This window comes from Pleurodeles waltl, chromosome 10 (genome assembly GCF_031143425.1).
Source record: "Pleurodeles waltl isolate 20211129_DDA chromosome 10, aPleWal1.hap1.20221129, whole genome shotgun sequence".
Lineage (NCBI taxonomy): Eukaryota > Metazoa > Chordata > Amphibia > Caudata > Salamandridae > Pleurodeles > Pleurodeles waltl.
This window is the reverse complement of record NC_090449.1, coordinates 222,085,192-222,108,012: the sequence shown is the minus strand read 5'-3', so window position 1 is coordinate 222,108,012 and position 22,821 is coordinate 222,085,192. Positions and strand designations below refer to the sequence as shown.

The 22,821-nt window shown below is 42.8% G+C and overlaps 1 protein-coding gene and 1 long non-coding RNA gene across 3 annotated transcripts in view; one reads left to right on the top strand and one right to left on the bottom strand.

Annotated features, from left to right (window-relative positions):
- LOC138261348 (uncharacterized) overlaps positions 1 to 22,627 on the top strand; it is a 117,591-nt gene extending 94,964 nt beyond the window's left edge. For both annotated transcript variants that reach the window (XR_011199085.1, XR_011199084.1), the window contains one exon: positions 21,620 to 22,627. This is a non-coding gene — a long non-coding RNA (uncharacterized lncRNA). The remainder of the gene's footprint in view (positions 1 to 21,619) is intronic.
- CEP20 (centrosomal protein 20) overlaps positions 12,490 to 22,821 on the bottom strand; it is a 79,998-nt gene continuing 69,666 nt past the window's right edge. The window contains exon 5 of the mRNA XM_069210200.1: positions 12,490 to 12,683. Coding sequence (XP_069066301.1) covers positions 12,613 to 12,683 — 71 coding nt within the window. The 3' untranslated portion in view covers positions 12,490 to 12,612. The remainder of the gene's footprint in view (positions 12,684 to 22,821) is intronic.

Here is a 22,821-nt window from a genome sequence, read left to right as displayed (position 1 = left end):
GCGATTAGATACACGCAGAACTTGTCGTGTCCCAGTAAATTAATAAATTAGCACACTCTGAATTCATCAAGTATTTCCATAGCTCAAGGGCCAGAGATGTCAGGATGACAGAAGTAGATAAGGACATCATCCTCATAAAGCTATACTTTATCATCCACTCCGAGGCCCATCTCAAAACCTTCATCCCCTATGTCCAGCCTGAGATATGTAGCTTTTGGCTCAATGGCAATAGTAGAAGTAAGAGTGAACAAGGACAGCCATGTCTGGTGTCAGCATGAGATTGAGAAATGGTTTGAGATAACATTGACCTGTACACGAGCCAGGAGAGAGGTGTAGAGCAATTTATTTTTAAGATCTCTTTTATTTTGTAATATGTAGTAACCAAGGAAGAATACAACAATTCCCACCTACATCCAGTGGCTGTTGGGGACTTGATCATAGCAACCGGGGAAAAAAAGGGGGGGAGAGGGTGATTAGAACATTTATAATGGTGACCATTCCTATATGAAGACCGGTGGGTAATTAGTGAATTAGGCCTGTAGTGCGGGTGCCACTTCTCCATTGTCTCCATCATCTAACTACCCTACCTTCTATCTGTATCAGATGTGGTCAGTCGGAGAATACTTTGGGGGCACATCAATTCCCTAAACTCCGATAAGTATCGGATACATGAGCTCTACATTTTATCAAAGAGGGGCAGCAGCCGTCATAGCCGCTGTCAACTTTGCCATACCCAGTATGTTCCATTATTTATGTAACCAGTCAGTGTGTGTGGGTATGACCTCTGAGCCCTAGTGTGAAAGTAGCAGTTGCTTATCTGCCCCTACGGCTGGTGTAATGGCGCGTCCTCTAAGTGAGCGGAGAGGATATGTCTGTGGATTAGGGAGTCCCAATAGTACATAGCTAGGGAATCTTGGTATAGTGGTGTCGTAGATTTTGTCTACCGCCTTTAGGCAGCTACCCAAAATAAGACAATTTTGGGGCATTGCCACAGCGAATGGTCAAGTGTACCCTCCTCCTAGCCACGCCAACACCTACTGTCGCTGTGTGGCCTCCATCGGGCAACCCTCACAGGCATATAATACCGATAATGGCTATCTTTAGAAACATCTCTTTAATAGTCATATTGTGTGCGGTGACTCATGCTCGATGTAGAATATCCATCCATTCCCTGTCCATAAATGAGCGACCGCATTCTAACTCCAATCTTCACCTGGCTGGCATGTGGGGTATCATGGGAGCGGGGTAATCAGGAAAGTGTATAAGTCTAACAAGAGTTGTTTGTCCGATGTGCACGTGAGCAAACATCTTTCAAATGGAGTAAGGGGTCTGCTCACATGAGTTCATATCAATAGAGATGTCAACCAATGACGGACTGCTAAGTATTGCCAGTACGTTGTGTCCGGAAGGTCATAGCCCTCCTGTATTAGGGCACAGTCCATAATCCCCTCTGCATCGAAGAGGTCACCAATTCTTTTGCAGTTGGATCCTCGCCAAGATGCGATAAAGGTTTAGCTCTGTGCAGGTGGGAAATCCGGATTCCCGACAAAGGGGGTCTGCGGTGAGACCGGGATGGAGACACTCTTCCTCTCTTGAACCCTGTCCCATGACTCTACTGTGGCTCGCAGGATAGGGGAAATATAGACACCCGGTGGATGGTGCTTCTCTAGCAGCCATGGGATCTTCCAAATATGTACCATTGGCTACGGCTTGGTCAATAAAGCACCAGTACTTCTGGGTGTATGGCGGTGACCATTCTACCATGAAACACAATTAGGCTGCATTGTAAGAACTCCGCGTGTGTGGGATTTCCAGTCCCAATTCAGCTAAATTTGCTTGAGTCTTCCCCATTCTAGATTTCTTGCCAGCTCATATATAGTCCTAGTTGTGTGTTTGAATTTTGTCCAGTACAAAGGGGGCGGCAGCAAGAATAAAGTCTGCATGACATAAAGCACCTTTGGCAAGAGAGTCATCTTGACCGCGGCTAGGCGTCCCAGCCAAGAGAGGCCATACGTCTTCCACCCTGCCAACTCTGGCCGGGCGGACTGCAGGAGCGCCCTATACTTGCATTCTACAAAAGCTTCTAAGGTAGGAAGGATCTGCAAACCAAAGTATTTAATCCCGCTCGTGGCCCAGGAGAAAGGCAGAGATGCCTCTAAGGTGGCCCCGTCCACCTCTAGTAGCGTAAGATTCAGAATGGATGACTTGGGTAAATTAGTTTTCAAGCCAGAGACTTCACTGAAGTCTGCCAACTCCTCCATAACTGCCAGGAGGGTAGTCTGCGGCTGGGCCAGGTGAAGAAGCACATTGTCCGCATAGAGACCCAACGCGTGTGTTCTACCACCCATGGGTATGCCTGTGATGTGGGGATGTGCTGTTATGCGTTCAGCAAAAGGTTTCATGTATAAGGCAAACAATAAGGGTGACAGGATGCAACCCTACCGCATGCCCCTGGAGACAGGGAACTCTGAGAAAGGGTTCCATTGACACTTACAGCTGCTCTGGCCATATTGTAGTTACAGCATATCCAGTTACAGAACCTGGGGCCAAGGCCACAGCGCTCCAGAACTGCATGTAAATATGGCCAGTGTACCCTGTCCAAGGCTTTCTCTGCATCTACAGAGACTATGGTTGCCATTTGTGAACGTTGAATTTTGTCCAATAAATGACAGATGCTTAGTGTTATCAGCACACGATCTCTCAGGAATAAACACAGTCTGACCCGGGTCTACTAAATGCTGCATGTGTATGGACCCAACCAGTGGGCTAGAATGCCCATGGCGATCTTAGCGTCCACATTCAGCAGCGTGATGGTAATAGGAGAAACACAGTTGTGGGTCTTTCCCCACCTTGGGGATGACCGTTATCGTGCCCAGTTGCATTGAAGGGGGAGTGAGCCAGCAGCGCCCTAGACATTGTACACCCTTGCCAGTATGGCACCAAGGGCCTTATAAAATTCCACCCCAAACCCATCATCCTTCCCTGCCTCGAGGCACTGGATGGGCAAGAGCACCTCAACGGGGTAATGTCCCTATCTAGTGCATCTCTAGCCACCTGTGGGGTCCGGGGCAGAGGGGCTGAGTCCAGATAGGTCCCCATACCGTCGGCACCAAGATCTTCAGCGGCATAGAGGGATACATAGAACACTTTGAATTGTTTGAGTATCTGGTCTTGCTTGCGCATCAAGCTGTCATCGAGTCAGCTCCGCCACCCTCCTCTTCACTGCCTGAGATCGAAGGCGGTGTGCTAGCAAGCAATCAGCCTTATTCCCTCCATGTAGTATTTTTGTTTCATTCATAAAAGGTGCGTTCCGCTTTGTCCATATCTAGTACTCGTAACTGTTTCCGGGTCGTGGTTAGAGTGTAGAGCAATTCAGTGTATGCTAAGAATGTATGATCAGGCTTTAGTTTATCCATTTGGGCAAACAGGTCTGGTCAGTCAAGCTTATCAAAGGCCTTTTCACAAGCAATTTCTAAAATAGCTGCAGGTATTTTGATTTTCCCCATGACAGCCAATGCATTGTGTGGCATTTGAATATTAAACCTTGTTGCACTGTGAGGCATAAAGCCACTCTGATCTTTGTGTACCAGGGTGTCAATCAGAGCCGCAAGGCAGGATTTTGACTAGAATTTTGATTTCAGTATTGAGTAGGAATACAAGCTGTCTCCATTCCATGACCACCCTGGCTTTGGTATCACCACTATCGCGGCCTCTCTAGTATCTACAGGTAGAATCCAATCCTTCTTTGCTGATTTATACAACTCCAGGGCATGTTGGGTTAGGAGGGATTTTTTGCTTTATACATTTCTCCCTGTAGCCAATACGGCCAGGTGACTTTCTATATTGTAGCTGGGTTATTGAAATCGCTATTTCCTTACAGATAATCTCGTACTTCAGTAGGTCTATTTCTGAACCTGAAATGGCTCAGTTTGGAAGAGAAGCTGTGAACTCAAGGGTAACTGCTGGCTGTGCAGCAGGTTTTTGATTTTAACATTGTTTCCATTTGAACAAAAATGTGTTCGCTATCTCTGTGTGGTTGCTAGTGTCCATTCATCCTCTGTAGTAATGGCAGTGACAACCTACTGTTTGTGTTTCATGCTTAACCAGTAAATGAGCGTATCTGCTATATATCCCTGGTGTTACAGTCTCCTGTTGGATAGCTGGAAGGGTTTGGGAGATTCCACTATCTGTAGCCATGAGTGCTGTTATCTGATCGTATATAGTTAAGAGCAAAGACTCTCAGTCTTCTCTAATGTAAATTTATTCTCCAATTCTAAATGTGGGGCCTGTTTCCACAAGTTTTCTTCTCTTCTCCAATCTCAGTTTAGCTATACATCCTTTCACCCAATCTCTGATTGCAGGTTTAAATGCTTCACAGGGCATGGCAGAGCAGACCATCTATCCCTTATTTAAATGGAGATAAAAGTCTATGTTCTCTCAAGTGTTTGACACATCAGAGTGTATTTTTTTAAGGAATCACTGGATTTGTAAAATTTCTTGCCACATGGCCAGACAGCTTCTCTCCCCCCCCCCCCCCCCCAATGGATACTATCGAGGTTCACTGCAGAAAGCAACAGATAGGGCCTGATTTAGATATTGGCAGACGAGATCTTCTGTGATGACGGTGGCAGATAGTGGGGAGGAGAGTGGGTTGCATGTGAAGCTATGGAAATGCCAATACTAAAGAACCACCATTATACACAAGCAAATATTTTCTTCACCAGTATTGGATCTTTCATATGTTCACATTTGAATTAGAATAAAAAGAAGTACACAACAAACAATATTAAAAGAAGATAGTGGATGGAAGGACATATCAAGACTGGGTCACCTTAATGAAAAAGATAACCTAACACTGCATAACCACTGCCGCATCCTTCTGAACTGTCTCGTTCAGACATTCAAGTCTTGTGAAGTTGGATATATCCTTCCATGTTGCCGCTCTGTCTATGTCTGTTTAAGACACTTGGGGGGTCATTCTGACCCCGGCGGTCTCAGACCGCCGGGGCCAGGGTCGGCGGGAGCACCGCCGACAGACTGGCGGTGCCCCGCAGGGCATTCTGACCGCGGCGGTTCGGCCGCGGTCAGACTAGGAAAACCGGCGGTCTTCCGCCGGTTTTCCGCTGCCCTACAGAATCCTCCATGGCGGCGGAGCGCGCTCCGCCGCCATGGGGATTCTGACACCCCCTACCGCCATCCTGTTCCTGGCGGGTCTCCCGCCAGGAACAGGATGGCGGTAGGGGATGCCACGGGTCCCCTGGGGGCCCCTGCAGTGCCCATGCCAATGGCATGGGCACTGCAGGGGCCCCCGTAAGAGGGCCCTAAAAAGAATTTCAGTGTCTGCCTAGCAGACACTGAAATTTGCGACGGGTGCTACTGCACCCGTCGCACTCCAGCAACACCGCCGGCTCCATTCGGAGCAGGCTTCATCGTTGCTGGGTCTTTCCTGCTGTGCTGGCGGGCGGCCTTTTGGCGGTCGCCCGCCAGCACAGCGGGAAAGCCAGAATGGCCGCTGCGGTCTTGTGACCGCGGTGCGGTCATTTGGCGGTAACCGCATGGCGGTTAGAATCACCGCCTTGATGTTGAAACACCTCTGGTACAATGAGCTGTCACTTTGCTGTGCAGTAGTTGGCCTAACTTTGTGTGGAAAAATGAAAATGTAGCTGCAAACCATCAGGCAATCCCTGATTAGAAATGGCCTCTTGTACGTGGGATGCCAAAGGCAATTAAAAGCTGATCTGACTTTCTAAATCCCTTCGCTCTATCCACATAGAACTTTGGACATCTTTTTGTAGCAAGAGAATGCAGAGATCACTGTGGAAGCGTTGCTGGATTTGGAAAGAATGACTTTAGTATAATTAGTTAATTCACATGGAAGTTTGAAGGTACTTTCAAGTATACATTTCGGGTTACTTCTCAACATTATTTTGCAACTTTAAAAATAGAGAAAATGCTCATTGATTGTGAAGGATTGTATTTCACTGTCTCACCAAGCTGATGCCAATGTCAGATGAAGGGCTACCTTGCTACAGAGATTGAACTTTATTCCTGCCCTTTGAACCAACTAAAATGATGCCCGAGTAAGCTGTGACAGGTCTATATTGGATTGCCAAACTACAGGAGGCTTTCTCATCAGGGAAAAGACCTGAACAGGCCTTTCTATGAATTCTTATTTTAGCTTGTTAGCATAAAACAACGTTTGAGAGTTCTCGTCTAAACAGCAGATTGCTGCTACATGAACTTTAATCGAGGCATGGGCTAACCCTAATTGAGTGAGACATAGCAAGTAGTGAAGCATCTGATGAAGTATTGCAGACGTGTGACAATAAAACAAAGTTTTTGTTTGCATCATGAACAAAACCTTATCCATTTAGCACTGTACGTTTTATTTGTTGACACAGATCTTGCCAGCACCAGAAGTGTTCTGCAGCTTTGTGGAATGTGTTCAGAAGCCAAGCTTGCTGCCTCAGCAGTGCTGAGATCATGTAACTGAACATTGGCTCTGGTCATGAGATATCGTTTTAGCATTAACGGAATTTGTGGTGTCTTTGTTAGCAGATGAAGGTCCGTAAACCAAAACTGCCTCATCGTTGCTGAACCATTAATAAATATAATTATTCAGGAATTAGGCTAGAGGCCGAAATGAGAATGCTAAAGTATGACCATGCGATCTATGGCATTAGGCCATAATTGTTTCATCTGCCTCCTTGCATCTAATTAACATTTGCCATTTACGTCTGCTGCAAAGAGATCGATCGTCAAGTTCCCCCACATTTCAAACACCTTGGGACCTTTCTGGGCTTGGATTAGTTCCCATTTGTGACAACAGTATACACAACTACTCATGGCATCTGCCCAATTGTTGTCCAAGCGTTAAAGACAGTTTGTGCTGTATTCCCCTGTTCCAGAGGGTCTGTGCTTCCCTGAGAAGTTATTTGATCTTGTTCCTCTTTGCTTCATTGTTTAACATATTGTTGTGTATTGTCAGTGCGTAACAAAACTGAGGACCCTATCATTGTCAGAAGGAAGAACTGAATACTTAATTGTAACGAAGCCCCTGTAGGTTTATATGAAGGTGACTTTCTTTCCAAGTCCGCTTGCCAATGGTAGCCAGGTATTGGAGATGAGCTCCACATCCTTCAATATAGGTTGGAGGTTTTATCAGGGAACCAAGACCTTTTGATATAATGGACCTTTTTGCCCACCATGTCAATCCTCTATCCGAACCCATCTTTCTTCCTAAAGGCATTCTGCAGGTTCAAACTTGTCAGTTGAATAATATTCCACAAGGATACCATCAGAAACATTTGTTTTTTGAGGAAAGCAGTGAACTGCCGTAGGTTCATAACTGGTCTTCATTCTCCTGTCTTTCTCCGGATAAAAAAAAAATCAAGAATAGAGTCCTAAATTGTATTAGGATTTGGAGATCCTTTCTATTGCTGCCTTTTTTTTTTTTTTTTAAAGAGAATTTCCTCTTGCAACTAATTTATATGTACGTTCGTTGCATTCTATTTTGGGCTGTTTTGGTAAGGGTTCTTAAATTCCAAAGAATGAACCTTTCCCACCAGTTCAAGGACTCATCTGACTACATTGATCATCTTCCAAACTGCCAAGCAAAAGAAAAATTTCCCATCTACTCAATGGTAGTTCTTGGTGAACGGTACCTGCGTTTCGTCAGCATCTTTTTCCAGTGTGCTGCGATATTTACTGAGAACTGCTTCTTCATCTTGGCATAGTCCAGGAATATGACAATACTGATGGTCTGAACTGAGGATGAAATCGCAGATGTATGGTTGGTGCTGTACATGGAATGATTAATACCTGTGCTGTTGGTATCTACCTCTATAGGCTGATTGCCTTCTCCATTTATAAGGTCAAAATGGCTGCTGTCTGTATTGTTGGAGGACTTCCAGCAATCTGGCTGTTTTCATGTCCATCTGTATTCATTGGAGTGTCTCGGCTACATAATTCCTACCCATGGACTTTCCATTAAATGGCACATATAAAATCCTACTCTGCACTTCTGGACTAAATGAAGTGCAGTGAAGCAATTTGTGCCTTGTTCATAGAGTTGCTCGAGCCAGCTGCCTCAATACTGTGTTTGCAACGCCCATAAATGCATCTGTGATTGCAGCCGATGTTTGATCTCCTTTTTTAAGTATTTTAAAAAGCCTCATTCTTTTTATCTCTGATAAGTATTCCAAAAATGGAGCCAGGTTAGACCACATCCGTCTGTCCAAATGACCTAGAATTACTGAAGTATTTGCAATGCTGGCGGTTGTCACAGCCATAGAGGAAATCCTCTTTCCAATATTGTCTAGGAGTCTGCATTCTTTTTCGGGGGTGCTGTACCTCCTTTGCGCTGCTTGTACTACTACTATGGGCCACTTTAGGTGGATCCGTTAAACATGCTGATGTAGTGTCTGGTGCCTTGTATTTTGTTGTCCTGTCTAGGTACAATTGTTGATATTGTAGCTGCATTCTGCATAATCTTAAGGCCTTAACTCATATGTGATTGATAATAGGATCTAATTGACTTCTTTGGTGTCTCTTTGAAGCTGTACAGAAAACAGTCTACCTTAAATTGGTAGCGATAACTCAAACTATTTAGAAGCCTTTTCAGTACCAGCATGAAATCCTGCTATATCATCCAGTGGGGAGTCTGTGGGCACTGGAGAATCCGATGACAGAGCCACATAATCATTCCATTGATGGGTTCTTGGCAAAAGGTGTCTTGTTTCATCCTGGTCATTATCAGATGGAAAATCTGCATGGGTTTAAGAGTCAAACCAAATGAATGTGGCTTTTTAGCTGAAGACCCGACCTGAGCAACTGATTCATTAAGTTGAGGACCAGCAGGCATCCTCTATGGAGTCTGAATTGGTGAATGGTGCGGTTGCTATTTGGCTGGGAAGCATAGCAGTAGTTCATCATCGCTAGTCTTAGGGTACTGACAGTCTCCATAGTATGCTTCATACCCCTGGTGCAACAGTCAATGAAAAGACTGTGATTCTTCAACAAAAGGTTTCTGAAGACCTTGGGTGATAATCACATGTCCCATCATGAGGCTGTCTGATAGGATAGTAGGATACTTTGGATCATCATCATATTCTAAACTTTTGACTCTCAATTGACCAGAGCTAAATGCATAGCCAAATAACCCTTCATCTTATGAAGCATCAGTTTCCAGCAGTCTGGAAGACTGATGCTCCAATATTTTTATTGAGGATGTATGAGATGGCATGGCTTCTGATGTTACTCCCGACTCTGAAATACAAATTATTGGGACTGCGTAAGACTGGTTAAACAGAAAATAAATTAATTGAATTAGTGGCTCTTTGGTGTTCCTCCTTTACAAGTTTCATCCACACACTTACTGTGGGCGAATGTATGGGAAGGGAAAGAAGATGGCAAAAAATAGTATGCTCTGCGGTTCTGAAGATGAGCATTCAACTCAGTATGTGGCTTCTTTGGGGGGAAGACGGCTCTTGTTGAAATGTTGGTGTTTTTATAGTCTGATGCATCTCGGGGGAGTTTGATGTGCCTCTTGGGTCTCTTTTCAGCTTATTATGTTAATGAACACTAAAACCTGTTTCAGATACATTTTTTTTTCCCTTGAGAGTGAAATCTTTTATGGGTAGTTTTTTAATAAGCACAATAAAAGCCTTTCCTCCTTATCCTTTAAGGTTTCTGGGGAAAATATGTTGCAATCTTACTGTTTATGAGGTGGATGAAGGCAACAAATACAACCATATGGTATTGTTTTGAAACAAAAGCCACAGGGTCTAAAAAGGCTCTTTTTGGTGGTATCTTATAACTTAAAGCATTTAAAAGGTTGAAAAGCTTCTTCAATAATTATATAAGACATATAACCAATATGGACAAAAGAGAAGAAAAGACTTATCTGGAAAGATCTGAGCAGAGCCTAAGGGCACTCCCTCCAAATATGACATGCAGAAGAAATCTGAAGGATGGTGGCCTCTGTAAGGGTGTGGTATTCAGACTCATTGGTTGAAGTTTGACTCTTTTTAAATGATGTACCTGGGCCACTAAAGAGCCATTGTTACTACCTGAGGGTTATGGTTAACACCAACAACAATTCTAATGCTACTGTAGGAGTCCCAGCTCGACAACGTGGGTGACTAAAGCATGTGAATACATGAAAGGTCCAATAACAGAGAACTTTGTGAGCAAATTCTTTATCAACCACATTTTCAGGATGATGTAATTCATGACCAGCAGAAGTCTGTGTTTTTGCTCCTGTCCAAACAGAGGAAAAGCAATACACTATCCATTCCAGCTTGTAATCCTAAAAAACTTCATGGCTGGAAATCTGGAGGGAAGCAATAGCATAAAATAAAACATTTATAAACAAGAGACACTTTAAATAGGTTGACAAAATCAAAGGTGAAAAAGAAAATATTAATTGTGGATTGAGAACTGAACAGCACTGAAGGTTCCAAATAGCTAGTGCCAAACAGATAATACCCTCAAAAGACAGTTGTTAACCATTTTTATTTAAAATAATGAACAAATATTTTATGTTTCAAAATATAATTACCCAAAGTGATTTGGGATGTTGCTAGACCTGCTGACATATCTGATGGCTAAGAAGAATGAAGAAGAACCCCCAATGGAGAATTTATACTTTGTGATGGTTAAAGCTAGGGCTTAGGGGTGTTCACCAAAATGACTATTTATGTTAAGTGGTCTATCATACTTTCCATAGTTGTAATTGCGTGATGTTCTGATGGTGCTCTTACAACCAATTGTTTAGGTACTGACAGACAGTGTAACCTATCTTTTGCTAGTATGTTGAGTGTGGCAGTAGCCATTAGGTGAACATTCTTGAAATAGATTTGAAGCTGAATGAGTTTAAAATCCTGTATACCAATACATTGGAATAACTTGATGTGGTCGTTTAGATAGAAAAGTGCAATCATGCACCCTCCAAGTCTATGTTCCCTTATTTAATGCCATTATGAAAGAAGTGTATCATGTTTTGAAGGGTCATCATATGAATTCTGCGTTCTTAAAAACTCAAGTGCAAGCAAAAGCCAGCTGATCAATACTTTTACTTTAGGCTGCTTTAGGTATTTTTCTATCATCCCATTTGTGGGAGTATCAAAAGTTTCTTAAATACCTCCTTCAGATATCTGTTCTGTTGATTCTTAAAGAGGCTACTGGAGGTCCTTTACGAAATTTCTAAGTGTGTTCACCTTTTAAGACTGATTGCACCATACTTATCTGATAAAATCTATTATAAACATGTCTTGAAGGGCCATCTGGTGAGTGATATAACAAAAGGGTTTGAGACCCAAGTTAATATCATCAAATAAACCGTTGAGGATTGTTAGAGATGCAGAACTGGATAAAGAGAATTGTTCTTTCCTCTATACTAGATGGCTCCTTTAAAGCTGAGAGTTAACTTTAACATTTGGTTTAAGGTCACACATTCTAAAAGGCTATCTTCATAGAAACATGTTTCCCAGCCATTTTCTGTCTCTGTCTCTCATCAAAGAATGACAATCTGGTAGAAAGATTCTGAAATGGGCTAGTGGGACAGAGTTTCAAGCCTATTCACAGTGAGAGGTGAAATGAAAGGAGGGTGACAATCTACATGCAAATGTATGAATAATCCAGTGCTGGAGAAACATCTTAATGAGAAAGACAATCAGCGTATCCTGAGCAAGGTAAAGAATCTGCTAAAAAAAAAGTCTAAGAGGCTATTCAAATTGGATAGTATAATCTATCCCTTAATCCATCATCCACTAAAATGTTTGGTAAATTTTAAACTCGTAATGTGATATGTTATGTGGTGGAATGCACACCAATAAGACTTTAGCACAAGTTTCAATGCAACGTTGCAGAAACTGTTTTACTGCAAGAGGTAGTTTTTATTTTGCAAAAACTGAGAATATTAAGGACACAAAATATGTATCTGCTGATGTCTGAAATATAAAAGCAATCCTAACAGGAACAATTATTACAGTTAATTACAGTGCTATCCTCACCAACCTGCTCAAGACACGAGGCATAACCAGGCTTCTAACTGAATAAGCAAACTTTTGGGATCCCTTCAAATGTATATTACATGAACTGGAATTATACCGGGATTTAGGGAGAAGGGCTTGGTTGGCAGTTTTCACAGTAGAATAACTGATCTTTCTGCATACTTACTGGAATATACAAGTACCCTTCGATAAAAAGGCATCTGAAGATAAAATTCATCAAGAAAAATAATTGTAATGCAGGACCACTTTTTGTGGGGTGAACTGACATGTATACTGCCTGGCACCCTCCCAGGTAGTCAAAATGTGAGGATTTTGCCTGACTGCATATGCCATATGTATCTGCTACAAAGTTCATAAAATCAGTTTTTTCAAACTGGAGTGACAGAAGCAGTAAAATTATAACATAAAGAAAACAATATTGATAACTGAACAGTTGAATAAAGCTACCTGAAAAACACACAAAAAGAGGCTTCAATCCAACTTATTCATTTATTTCCATGAAAAACATTTGAATATAAAAGTATAACTGTACTTCAAAAGACAAAAACTTATGTTGAATTTCAATTGTATGTATTACTTTACAAAATCAATATCGGTATCATCTTTGTGTGCCCTTTAAAGTAAATGGCCTTCCAATGCTTGTACTTGGCAAATGCTCTGGTAGGTCATCTGCAAAAGAAAAATATGTGGACAAAAGTTACTAAAGTAACTGGTAACAAAGTGCTCTAAAAATCACTTTGAAAGAGCATATTTTTCCAAGTGCTGTTGCTTTTTATTCTTAATGTACATTAAGACTATCATTTGAGGGATTCAGCATTTAGAAATTAACAATTTCTATTCCACAAGGTTGGCGTCTTTTAGAGCAAATTCTGAATAAACTGTAGATTTCAGGTAGCCGGGTTGTCAATCTGGAGATGAGACCACCGTTACATGAACATACGAGTTAATCACCTGCAATATAAGAGGTCTCAAGGCCCCCATTAAATGCTACAAAGTCCACTACTCACTGCTGTGATGGGGCGCACACAGGGTGTTTCTGGACGAGACCCACCTTATGGATACAGAGAAAGAAAAACTTCAGCGCCGCTGAAGAGTCCAAGTGTATGCCACTAGATATTCCGTTTATGCAAAAGGGGCCCTGATTTGGGTGGTATAGGGGGGGTCCCATGGTTGTTGTGCGCACCCAGTTGGATCAGAACAGTAGATATGTCTTAACTTATGGTAAACTAGATGGGACACAACTGGTATTGGAAAGCATCTATGCCTCTAACACTGATCAGAGTAAATTCTGGATCTCCCTCACTAGAAAACCAGCTAAATGGCCCGGTGTCCCACGGATCTAGGGGGGGGGGAAGACTTTAATAGTGGCCTCAGCATCAAGCTAGATAGATCTATATCTCTGCTTCTAGAAGCTGCGCCAGCGCAACATGCCAAAGAGTTAAGTAGGTGGCTGGAAAGCTTTGCAGGGGTGGATGTTTAGAATGTATGTCACCCAAGTAGGAGTGAATACTCTTTACTCTCCAGCACATAACATTTTTCGCTTGGCTAGATCGATTATCTACACCACAGGGATAGTAGTCCAGTTCCAGACTATTGCGAATAAACTGAAAACTGTCTTGTGACAACCTTAAGTTGGATAGACTTCTCTCCCTTATCCCAATTTGGCGCATGCAGAGTGCGATGCTCGCTAACTGTCTCTTCCAAGATGACATGGAAACACATTTTTAACAGTTCTTCCAAGAGAGTGAAGGTATGGCTTAGCCATTAATTGAGTGGAAATCAAGACCAGGGCTTTGCATCAAGACTGGGGTCCTACGTTTCCTACTGGATACCATACACAGATTTGAACATGAAGTGTATGTTACAGAGACAAACTCAGCCACTGCTTCACACACATCCCTCCCTCCTTCCCAAAGCAACTATCAGATCTCCTGAAGCCGCATCCTGAATGCATGGAAAAGCTACGATGCCTAGACTATGCAACATACCTTGCCAAAACACATGAGAAGACAAGACGGACAGATTATTAGCACAAGTGCTCAAACACTCCCTCCCACCTGGCCCCTTAGGTCCCCAGATACACACTACGGCAAAATCCATCAGGGACCACTTGGGGAACCTGCAGTACCAGCAAAAATATATTAACACTGCATTTTGGTAATTTAACCAAAGCCTGTATCAGTGCGTGGCTTCACTCCCTCAAAATGTTATTGATTTCTTGCTAGTGGGTTGGACTCCCACATTTGACGCCGCACTGGCAGATAGATGGCTCTATCACCAAAAATCAAATTAAGGGCGCACTTTGCGATTTGGCATCTGGGAAAGTTCCTTGCACAGAGGTGATCCCCTCCGAGTTCAATACTATATTCTCGCCCCAGCTGTCATCTATTCTAGCAAAGCTCTATGACAGCATGTTAACTATGGACAGCTCACAGCTGTCTACTAACGAGGCTCTGATCACCTCAGTTTTGAAGCCCAGCCAAAATGCTATAGACATAGCTGCTTATTGGCCTCTCTCTATACTTAACTCTGACAATAAAGTTCTTAGCAAGTTGCTGGCAACCAGTATGTTGCTGGAGCCCCCCTTAGTTCATACATGATTTGTCCCAGGCCCAGCACTTTCGTGAATATCAGGAGGCTTTACTCGGTCCTAGAATCCGCACCTGCCCAATACCCCTTTTCCGCATGTCTCACTTTTGATCTGGAAAAGGCATTTGACTCTCTTGACTAGACTTGCAAGCATTTGGTGCTGAAAAAGTGTAAGGTTTAGCTGCTGCACAGCTACTTCGATAAAGATAGTTTACCCCACATCTTCTGCGAGAGTGAAGACAGGCCCCTGTACCGCTTACTCTTTCACAATACATAAGGACACAGGGAAGGGGTGTCCTCTCTTACCTTTACTGTTTGCGCTAGCAGTCAAACTGCTTGTGAAGTCCCTTTTCTGAGTGGGGGCGAACCTAGCCATTCTAGTCACCGAGACCACAAATGTGGTTTTGCTCTCCGCGGCTGATCTGACCAGAATAGAGGAGACTCTGCATCAGTTTCAATCGGTTTCAGGGCTCAAAATGAACTGGAATAAATCATGTGTCTTTCCTCTGTGTATGAGGGCTATTACAAGGGCGCTGCCTGATGGGTTGGGTGCATTGTGCTGGGCGCCAGACTGTTTCAAAATCATGGTACACCACTCCGAGGTGGATAACACTGATGTTAATGTGGGAGCATTGGTACGCGCCCTGAAATTGCAAGCTAAATTCTGGACCATACTGACCCTATCTATGACGGGCAGGGTGGCAACTGCAGAAGTGGTGATGCTGCCTCGTCTGCTGTATTACATTGTTCAACATCCCTGTGCTATTGCCTAGATCTTATTTCCAAGAGCTGGACTCAGTGAACTGCTATGGGGACCCAGGCAGAGACGAGTTGTGTTATTGATGCTTTAATTACCCACAGAAAGGGGGCAGCTAGGCGTTCCTAAATTTGAGAAATATTATGTAGCAGCTAAGCTGCAATGGCCTACTAGATAGCTAGCTGACCACTCTTTGGATGAAACAATGCTGGGCCAACTGGAATTTGGCGCTGGTGCGCTACATACAACATTTTTCCCTACTGCCGGCCATACCACTATGGGTTCCAAGGTGGTAGCCCCTAATGCTCTAATGAGGGCCTTACTGTTCACCTGCCTCACCCCCCATATGCATCTGCACTCCCACTCATAGGTCTCTCCCTACCTACAGAGCAATTGACCATATAAGCCATAACTCAATGGTATGCCCGCTCTACAGGTCAAGTCAGGGAAATATATAATGATGGCACATTGATGAGCTTCCAAGAACAGTATGGTCTTCATGAAGGACAATTCTTAGCATATGAACGCATAAAGGCAGCGCTCCGCGCCAAACCGCAGGCAGTTCCGCCAACCAACCACCAATGAGCTCTTAGAGACCTTGCACACATTCACATTGGGTCATTAACTGGTCTGGTGGCACTATCGCGCTCAGCTACAACCTGTCGCTACGGTGCTGTTCATGCTCCGTATCAGACAGAAAGCTGACATCAGAAGGGTATTAAACGATAAGGAACGGCTACAAGCAGTGCAATATCCCCACAAAGTATCACATAATTCTAAATTCCAGCTGATACTGTTTTATGTTCAACACTGGACATACTTCACCCTGGCAGGCATGGGGAAAATCTCTCTTAGGGCTCCTACTCACTGCCTTTGATGTAAGTTCCTAGAAGCTGATTTCTTTCATATGCTGTGGTCATGCACTCACCTTGCCCACTACTGGCATGGGATGACGGACACATTAGTTGTCACCATTGGAAAAACTTACTTATGCACTCCTGAGACCTATTCACTAGGCTTACTCAAGCAACCTAAAACAGATAGGACGCAACCTCAGCTGGTTAATTTTGCTCTCATACTAGCTGGACCCACTGTAACAATGGCATTGAAGAGTGTGGCACCCCTTTTGCAGAGTGCATTAACACAATGGATGACGGTGGGGCAGCAGTCAATATAATCCATGGAAATGAGAGGGTGAGAGAGGGAGAGAGCTTCGCAAATTATCAATGGCACATAATGGAAGGCGCGCACTGAACAATTGCAGACCCGGATCAAAACTTATGAGATGGCAGAGGCTTCACGTAAAAAACAAATCTCTGTTTAAGGCCCGTGGAAAGGGAATGGTTTAGAATAATAACTTCAAACTAAATGTCTTTAAGCATACATAGATATAGGTATGACCCTAACGTGTTTGACATATCCAGAACTTTTTCCACAATTATTAAAGGACAGTGAGGGAAGGCTGTCCATGGCAAACCTGCAAAAAAAAGTCAGAATCATCGATCATGTTCACAGAAACGGGGATTGAAACCCATCTTAGAGAAGTGAGACTTCTGGTCAGGTTTTCGCCAAAGGAGAAATAGAAAGACAACAAGGCTCCTAGGACCTACAGCCACAAGAAAAAAGGCCACTGTCTCCAGACCCAGAGTTACCAAAGAAGAAATAAAAAATGTGTACATTGAAAGGTTTATCATCTACGAACCGGTCAAAAAGGACAGCTTCAATGACGAAGAAGTTGACTACGTTGGCAATAAACTATCACGTCAACAAATAAAATCAATAAAGCTTGCTCAGTCGACGAGTAGGAGGATGACAAATTCAACGTTGTCGATAACCACCTCTCCATCGCCAAACAGCTATTTGTAGAGTGTTAGCTGAGGGTGCTCATATTTGCAGATGGCACCAGCATATGAAGTACACGGCTGAGGGTGTGCCGAGGCTGGCTGAAAGTGTACCGGGGTGTAAAAAGCAGGGCAAAGGGTGCACATCTCAGGTTACTGGGTACAGGTACATTGACTGTAACGTACACCTGAGGGGGAGGATCAGTGAAGTTACTGTTGGTGCTGGAGAAGAAACGGTGGCTCAAAAACAGTGGCAGAGCATTTTTTCTCCAAGACCATCAATCCTACAGGAATATAGCTGCTCACGTCCTCTGGCCTACTAGCACATACTTTTTCATTTCCTACACTGGGGTTCATAGTGTTTTCTACCAATATGTACTGCCCAATGTACATTAAATTTTAGTACTTGAGCTAGACAGAGGCAGGATTTTGTGCTTAACGGTCAGGGTGTTTAAACCAGGGCCTACCCGCCAGGTCCCTGCTGGGAACAGAGCAGGTCCAACCTGTGCTGCTTCCTCTGCTCAAAAAGTGCTCTACAGTTTCCCACCCTCTTGCACTTGTGTAACTCATATGGCCCAGCCATGCCTTGCGCAACTTCAGTCAGGTTGAACAGGTAAACATTTCATCTACCGGGATCAGTCTCATCCTCAAACGTTCTTTGGTACACTCTGCCATTAGGGGGCTACGGCTATACCCCATTAAGGAGTATAGCCATAGTTGCTTCATTTAACCCATAGCAACCAGCATCTACAGAAAGTTGGTTTAATACTGATTATCTTTTTTTTGTTTTTTTTTGTTTTTGAGTTCTTCATACAATTTTGGCGATGGCCCTGGGGTGCTCTGTGATCTGCGAGTGGTGGGCCACTTTACGACTGAGGCCCACATATAGGAAGTATCAGTAATCAACATTTGAACCAATGATGGCCTGTGATTTTAGCTAAGTCACTCGCTGCAAGAGAAACATGAATCCCTAAAGCCTAAATGTGAGGCTTACTTAACTACCTTAGAATCCAAAGAAAGAGTAATGTCTAAGACAATACCCAAAAAATGGCCGTGGCTATAGTGGAGCTATGTAGGATACAAATGGGAATGAAGCCATACATATCCATTAATCTCTTCAGTTTGCTAGATAATTCTTCCAGTGTACACTATAGTTTAGTTATTTAGACTCATGTACTTGAGCCTCAGCTCTTCCTAACCATGGTCACTAGTGAATTTGTTTTGTACTTCATCTTCTAGAAGAAAACAGTGATTGCAAACATAAGTTATGGCTGGATAGAAACATCAAAAGGGTGCTTTACGAAGAGAATTGTCTCTATCGGCTTCAGCGAAAGTCTACAAATTAACACTTTACCACTGCTGAAAATAATAATTATTTAGAACATCCATGAGAATTGGCAGCGGAAAGTAGGATTCCTGGGCTAGCTGACATGTGAGTAATCACTGATCTAATTTGAAACCATATTTAGTGGCTAAGAAAAGATCAAATCCAAGTTACCCTGGCGTCTATACCACCTTTTGGGCCCTGAGGAAGAGGAAATAGTGGTGTTGTATTCCAGAGGAAATACATACGTTGCAGAGTACCAAGAGGGTCGATTACCCTTATTTATAAATGTCTGTTAAATTGCTTTGTACGTTCTGAAAGTTTATTTCTATGCTTTGGCCAAGTCCAATGTTTCATTACCACTTGTGTATAATCTGATGTTGGTGTGCCTAGGGATAAACAGTGAACAAACCATATCGCTGAGACTTTTAAAGAAAAAATGAACAATGGACATTATGTGAATATCGGCTCATTGTGAGGAATACAAAAGGAGCAATTCAGTATTGTTTGAGCTCTTCAGTTATCCAACCCTTTGGAGTACAGCATTGCACAGTTTGAAATTAGAGGTTCAAGTGTCTCAACACAGACCTTTTCGTACGATGCTTTATTATGATCCTCCTGTGTAGTGGCTGGGGTTCATGAATGGAAATGTAATTATACCTTCTAAAAGGCATGGTTTATTTGGAGAAGCAACGATAGTTTGGTGCTTATAAATCTCCTAATTGACATTTAACTGAGGGTAGTTAGTAGTGCCTGAATAGAGAACTGCCAAAACACTAGTAAGTCTGATGTGGGTATTAGTTACAGAGAAGGTGTGAAGAGTGTTGCACTCTTTGGAAAACTGTATGGTAGGGGTGTATTATTTTCAGTAGTGTATAGAGATTTTTAGTGCATTTTTGTTCCAAATTATTTGGCTGTGAAGTAAATTCCTTAGCTGCATAGCTGTTGGTTCTATTTCTTTCCCTTCAATTACAAGATCTCAGAAGCTTTGTGAATTGAGCTCTCAACCATAGTTTTTATAAGCATATGCAAATCGTTCTTTAAGGACCTCAGGAAACGTGTAAACCAGCCTTTTTATTTTTTTGGTTTAGGCACCCCACCAGAATGAACTTTATGCGAGGAGAGGATAACTAGTTAATAAATAATACATATTTAATAATATAGCAATTTGAGATAAAGGTGCTTGATATCCATCAGATAACGTCTGTGGCTGGAGACTGAGCAGCCCGTGCTTCTGCTGTAAAATGTCTTTTAGTTATGGCCATTTGGATTTTTCGACCGTTGCACTGTAATCCAATGAAGCATGAAGACGACCAATATAGTGTTTGTATAAACTCTGCAACCTTTTATAAAATATTTTGCATAACCCCTACACCCATGAACAAGCCTCCTCTCTCAGATTGGAGCTCTGTAACAGAAACTTGTTGCCACTGCAGCTGGAGACATCGCAGATCTCAGTTTATCTACCAAGACATAAGTGGTTTGAACATATTTGTAGGCCATTTATTTAAGATTGCTGGAGATCCTGTCGGAAGGAACTGCTAGTAAAATTAATACAGCAACATTATCTTACCAACTTGAAATTAGTGGTTTGTATTCATAGCCCAAATAATAACTGGGACACTGAGGTATAGAGGTCAGTCTTCTAGTTCAGGGAGGACCTAGCATGGCAGTTTAGGCTGGACTGCTCCCAAGAAAAGCAGGGCCAAGAATTGATTTGCATAAGGCTGGGTCCAATGGTGGGCAAAAAAAATGATGGACTGGAATGAGGCCCAAGCAATTGCCAGTGGCTATAACTAATTCAAGCATTCCACCCATCACCTTCTTGTTTTTGCATGTGCTTGTATTCCAGTTCAGGGAGGACTTGGCCTTGCAGTTCCAGCTGGAGTGATTCCATAAGGAGCAGGGTCAAGACTAATTTGCATATGTCCAGGTCCCAACTGTGGTGGAATGGTGGTCAAAAAACAATGTGGTGGAATGAGGCCCAAGCGGCTGCCAGTGGCCGAAATTAATTCAAGAATTCCATCCAACTTCTTGTTGTTTTTGCCACCCTAAGTGCACTGGGTATGCCCAGACGTGTGCCTTTGGAACCAAGCTATAACTGGCTGAAGAACTCTAACTAGGGCAAAACCGGTCCTAGGTTGGTTGTGTTCTGGTTCAGAGAGGACGTGGCCTGGCAGTTCGGGCTGGACTGTTCACACGAGGAGTAAGGTCAAGACTGATTTGCATATGGCTGGGTCCAATCTGAGGTGGCATGGTGGATAAAAACATGATGGATTGGGATGTAGCCCTAGCGATTGCCAGGGGCTGAGATTAATTCAAGCATTTCAGCCATCACCTTGTTTTTGTCTTCAACCACATGTAGGCCTTAAAAGAAACAAAGATATAAACAAACTTAGAAGATGCTTTTACTAATATCTGTTTTTTTGTCCGCGGGCCAACAGTACTACTAAAGACAAATAAATACAGCCCTCAACACCAAATGCTGCTGTGTACAGCAAATACACGACAGCAATCCTTCCACAGGCAGCAGTGACCACTGAACAATGATTAATGAACCACCAGAAGCATTGACAACAGTTCATGTGCTTTTTAGACTATCATTTATGGCTTTTCAATGAGAGGATTTCACCTTCTTACGATGCTGCAAATTAATAATATATTGGTTGGGTCTAATGAAGCACCAACAATTTACTGCCTGCGCAGCATTGGTCTGACACATAACCAAAAGGTAGTGCTCAGCCACATGTACTCAGACTAAACACAGCTGTCTATTTTGTTTTAATGTCATATTTAACTAACATTTATGACAAATATTAAATGTGCTATTTAAACTTGCTCTTGGAGTTATTACACTCGCAATTAGATCTTTACTGTGACTTCTTCCCACAACCACATGCTCCTTTTCATCAAGTCTCTGGGAGTTCCATGCATGATCGTCTGACTTGTCAGTTAATAATAATACAGTTTTCATGGTTGTTGCTGAGCTGTTGCACAACTTCCTCCATAGTCTGATATATATCGGTTTTAAAACACGGTCTATAATATGCTCATGACCTCCTGTGCATTTTATTTCTTTTTTGATATCTATCAGGAGCAAAAGGAGGCAATGCTTTGGGAATTACTGGTGGCTGGTGTGGTGATGGCACAGGTACTGGAGAAGCCACAGTAGATGGAGATAAGCCTGGAGAGGATGATCTTTTTGGACGAGGACTCCCAGACAAAGTTACTTCCGGAGTTATTCCGCTTGATAGACAACGAGTTCTGGAGTATTTTATTTCCCAAGTGCGAGGCACTGCAATTGGCAAAACCAGTCTGAAGATAGTGGCAAATGTGTTTTAGGAGTACAATGTTTTTCCGAAATAGAATCAATGTATATCTCATCGTTGACAATGATGTGGATCTCGAGGGCGAAGGTGATGTCCATGAAGTGAAGCCACTGTGTGTGTGAGTGTCAAACTTAGTACAGACGTCAATACAGGACTTGAAGGCAACAGTCTGGTTTCTCTTGAAGTTGCATGGTGCTTTGACGGACTCTCAGGGGCGTACCGCTCGGCGGCATGGAGACAGACACTGTACCTGTCTTCAACATTATAAATCTTGATGGCGAACAGGAGCAGCACTTCTTCTTTGATGTGTTTTTCTGTGAATCTGCTCCTAGGAGTGCACTTGAAGGGTGAAGAGGGTATAAACACAAATATGTATTTCCACTGTCCTTAAATAAACATGGAAACATCAATTGTTTGTGGGCTGAGTGATATCTTCGGTCATTTGATTTGGTATATTAATACAATTGATCATGGCATCTAAGACATTTCGCATTAAGTCACAAGTGGAGCAATGCACTGGGGGAGGTAGTTACATAGGTCACAATAAAATTAGAATTTCAATCTTTTTTTCAGGTTTTGGAATAGTAACTGTAATGTACTGTTTTCTTAAATATTTGGTATTTACAGGCCTTAGAAAGAAGCTAATTTGCCACTTTCTTTGTGAAAGTATTTTCTATGATCTACTTAAGTGCCCTGGGAGGTATCAGTTCCATCTTCTGTGACCACTGGGCAAGTCCAGAGGCTCTGTTCAGCAGGCACTTGGCCTGGGGGTGGCTTTAGCCATAAAAATGAAAAATTAGATTTTTTTATTATTTGTTTATGAATTAAATAAAATATTTTATCATGTGTGTATTTGGGTAACTAATGGTTGTTTCTGTATGATTTGGGTATTGTTTTGTGGTTCAAATCATCGAAAATGCTCAGGCTGGGGACTTCAGATATTAGTAATGATTCACTGGGGGTCCCC